Genomic DNA, 3,919 nt, shown 5'->3' on the forward strand with positions numbered 1-3,919 from the left:
GTGCTCTGCTGCGAACTGGAAGATCAGCAATTCAAACACACCAGCTACTCCATGACAGTCTGCTCTTGTAAGACTTTACCGCCTTGGAAACCCTGTGGGGCAGCGTCACTCTGTACTTCAGCTTCAATGTGGGTGACACTACACGTACAAATTGATTCACAGGCGGTGGGGTAAGAAAAATCCCTTCCTTCATTCATTCAGCCAATACCGATGGAGCAAAACTATATGCCAGGCAGCTTAGAAAATACCAACCAATCCACATGTCCTCTCCAATCCCCCTTCAATAAAAGCCAACCAAGAGGAAACACACTCACAGGAAAAGCACAATATTTATTCACTGAGACAAGTAAAATACCAAATCATAACATTACTGGAGCACACTTCCATAGAAGAATCTGAAGAGGTAACGGTTGGAGACATTAGATCTTAGTTTGGCCAAGAACTTACTGCCTGAAAGCAGCAGTCAGGACGCTCTGACGTCTCTGCATGGCCGCTTGGTAACTGGAGTCAGAGTAAGCTGTTAATACAAATTAATCTCTTCTCTAGCCAATGTAAAAAGACCACCAGACTTCCATTTAATAACACAGTTGTAAAGGTAAAACACTATCTCTTGCTATATACACTACTGTACTTGGTATACATTAACTTATTAAATGTTTTCTGTAATATCATTAGTGAAATGTAATAAAAGATAGTAGGTCTCATTACAAATTTTCATCCAGACACATCTTGATTTTTTTTTGTTTTATTGATAGTTCAACTGCCTTACTACTAAACATGAAATAGTATGTAATGAATCAAAATGCTTACCCTTGCCATGTCTACCAGGAAGTTCTCAAATAGTTTCCAAATGTGATTACTCGTGTAGATTTCCTTCATTTCCACTTCAGTGTCAACGTAACAGTGATTGACGAAGTTTACATAAGCGATTTTAACCTGTACACGTTTCAAACACAAAAAGTCAGTTTTCTTTTTTTTAATTGATAATTTTCAACTATCAACTATGAAAGTTTTCAGAGTGGAATTTGGTTAGCATGTTTCTTTACCTTCCCAGTTACCATTACCAATCCCCTAATTTTGCTAAAATACATGAACACATGACCAAGGTGAACACGTGGCTTAAAACTCCACTCCAGCAGGCCCAGTGATTTACCTGGGAATGGGCGTGAGGCTCTAGATATCAAGATCACCTCCTCTCTCTCTGTTCTTATCAGTGTTGCTTAAATGTACCAAGGGAACCCTGAATTTCCCAAAGCCATCTTCTCCACATACATGGAGGAAAATTATGCTCAGAAGGAGAGAGTGGAGCAAAAAACACAATGAGAAAAAAAAGACAAGAAGGAAGAAATCTGAATCTATTGTTAGAACTTTCCTTCAGCTTCCCATTTTTGTTGGGTTTCTGTCACTTGAAGCCAAGAAAGATCTAATATAATGCTTAGAAATGTTGAATAATAAAATTTTATTGCTATTCAAAAATATTTCAATGACTATATCTAGAAGGGAAAGTTGTATTTAATCAAGTTCTATGAAAAATACAAATTTAACAAAAACTCCACAAAGAGGACCAAAGAGGAGTCTCACTGATACACACCATTTCTAAAGAGCATAGGACAGTAGGTCTTATTGTACTTTTAATGTTTTCCTTTCTTAATTCTTTTAGCTTTAAAAATCTAATGAACACTGTAAATCCTCCTCCAAGAACAATAGGAACACATAAAAAATGATATCAATAACTTCAAGAGACTCATGCAATCCACGCTAGATCCATAAGCAGTATGGGTCCAGATGTCAGTGTGCTTACATCAGGTATAAAACAAACTCCCATGCTGGATGCCCGGGGCCAGGTTTTGTCATAGGGTAGGGAGACAGCTGAACCACATAGCACATCATCACCATCATCATTATGTTTACTAGGTATCAAACATTTTTAGCACATTATATATCATCAGGTACATACTGGAGTTCACTTTTTGAAAATTGTGGAAATTGAAGCTTATAATAGTTATATAACTTGTTGGAGTCTAATAATCTAGGATTCCACTTTTTTGGCAATACATCTGTTCATTCGTGCAAGAATATTTATTGAGTGTAAGCACAATAATAGACAATAGAACAGCGAATAGAAGCAGACACTCTTCTCATCCTCATTGAACTAATATTCTTTGGGGAATGGGTAAGGAATGCACACATAGTTATCTAATAAACGCCGAGGTGTGTTTCAAATTATAGTATCTGACGAAAGAAGCCAGGGAAGTCTTCCCTGAAGAAGTAAAGCTGGACAAAAGATCTGAACGATGAAGAGGAGGAAATTAGCTGAAGAGGAAATCGAGGAGAGGTGCAGTTCAAGGCCGGAGCATGTAGGAAGAAGCTGACCAAGACCAGGACCTCCAATAAGAACAGCACCCTTGGACTTACTCATTGCACTCGACTTCCCCTGTGTTCTATCTTAATACAAATGGAGGGAGACCACTTACCACCTTTCGCTGGAAGTGGCAAGATAAGTCTGCAGACTTTCACAAAAATATGCATTTAAGTTCATCACTATAAAGCTTATTACACTTTTAAGTTACTGTGATTCAAAAAGGTAGGTTTTATGTCAGTTATCAAACATTTACGAACTTTACAATAATACACAACAGTAAAAAAGGAAGAAATTATTGCAATATACATTCCTGGAAAACTCCTTCATAGAGTCCTATTTGGCAGACAACCAACTTCTACTGAGTTCAATCTAACATCGGAGCCAAACCAGGACAGAGAGTAAGAGATGTGTGACTGCAGCAAAATATCTCTTCATATATTCAAGAATGTGTAATATTTCATAAAGCAAGACACACTCACAGATTCTAATACATGGTCCTGCTGCACTATTCTAGCCCCCCCAAATCAATAAATGTGAATTATATATAAAGCATCTACTTTATGCTATCAAATGCTATTTTTTTAATGCAAAAAATATACTAGAGGTCACAAGTAAACTTTTCAGTTTCATCACATTTATGTAGTAGATTCCAGGAAATCAGCAGTGGCTATACATTCTAAAGGTTTACTCTCTTTCATAAATTCTTACAGAATTTCATGAATTGTTTTCATATCATTTAAACTTTCCTAAGTGTATCTCACTCATTGCCAGCAAGTCCATTCTGACTACAAGGCAGAGTAGAATGGACCCTGTTCCTCATCTGTCTCCAGTGGAGCAGGTGGTGGATTCAAACTGCTGACCTTATGGCTAGCAGGCCAATACTTAACCCACTACACCAGGAGGGTTCCATAGACAGTTCAACACAATTCTTTGACTAAATACATGATTTCATTATAAATGTTAGCACAGCAAACTTCTGGTAATTAAGAACTTTAAAAAATAGTAATAATCCCAGAGCTGCTGAGCTTATGCAAGGCTTACCTCCGGGATGCAGTCATCGTGGGTCACCACCCTGACGATGTCATCCAGGGGCAGAAGGGAATTGCACTTGATTTCAGTGTAGACATTTTTCCCCTCTGTGCATGCTGCCAGCAATTCCACGAGTGTGATGTGGTAGGCTAAGGGGCCACTCTCATCCCCTCGGTCTCTCTCTGAGCACATCATGTGGAGAAGGATGGGAAAGGATGCTCGATCGTTGTAAAATATCAGCACATCTTCACCTCCGTTTATCAACTGAAAGTACAACCAGAGAATCTACATAGTAGTTCAAATGTTCATCCTCGCAGTTATTGCCAAATATTTGGTCTATCTGAAAACATCTCTCTCTATGTAGACATAGGTAATGTTACTGAAGTATGACTATGTCAAGGCAGAATGGTAACATGGGTAGAAAGGCTCATAGTCCTATGCCAAGTGATTAGTTAGAAAAACTACCAAAACCTACCGGATATATGGGAGAGGTGGGCAGGGACAAGGATCTCAAAGGATAGATGAAAA

General features: G+C 38.3%; 1 protein-coding gene across 1 annotated transcript in view; it reads right to left on the reverse strand.

Annotated features, from left to right (window-relative positions):
- Nucleotides 1-771: 771 nt before the first annotated feature.
- Nucleotides 772-3,919, reverse strand: part of ITPR2 (inositol 1,4,5-trisphosphate receptor type 2) — a 296,427-nt gene continuing 293,279 nt past the window's right edge. Inside the window, exons 31-32 of the mRNA XM_013003968.2 lie at nucleotides 3,404-3,655; nucleotides 772-936 (exon numbers count right to left, since the gene is read on the reverse strand). Coding sequence (XP_012859422.2) covers nucleotides 772-936; nucleotides 3,404-3,655 — 417 coding nt within the window. The remainder of the gene's footprint in view (nucleotides 937-3,403; nucleotides 3,656-3,919) is intronic.

The sequence above is a fragment of the Echinops telfairi genome, unplaced genomic scaffold (assembly GCF_000313985.2).
Source record: "Echinops telfairi isolate 266 unplaced genomic scaffold, ASM31398v2 ScPeMD7_21;HRSCAF=78, whole genome shotgun sequence".
Lineage (NCBI taxonomy): Eukaryota > Metazoa > Chordata > Mammalia > Afrosoricida > Tenrecidae > Echinops > Echinops telfairi.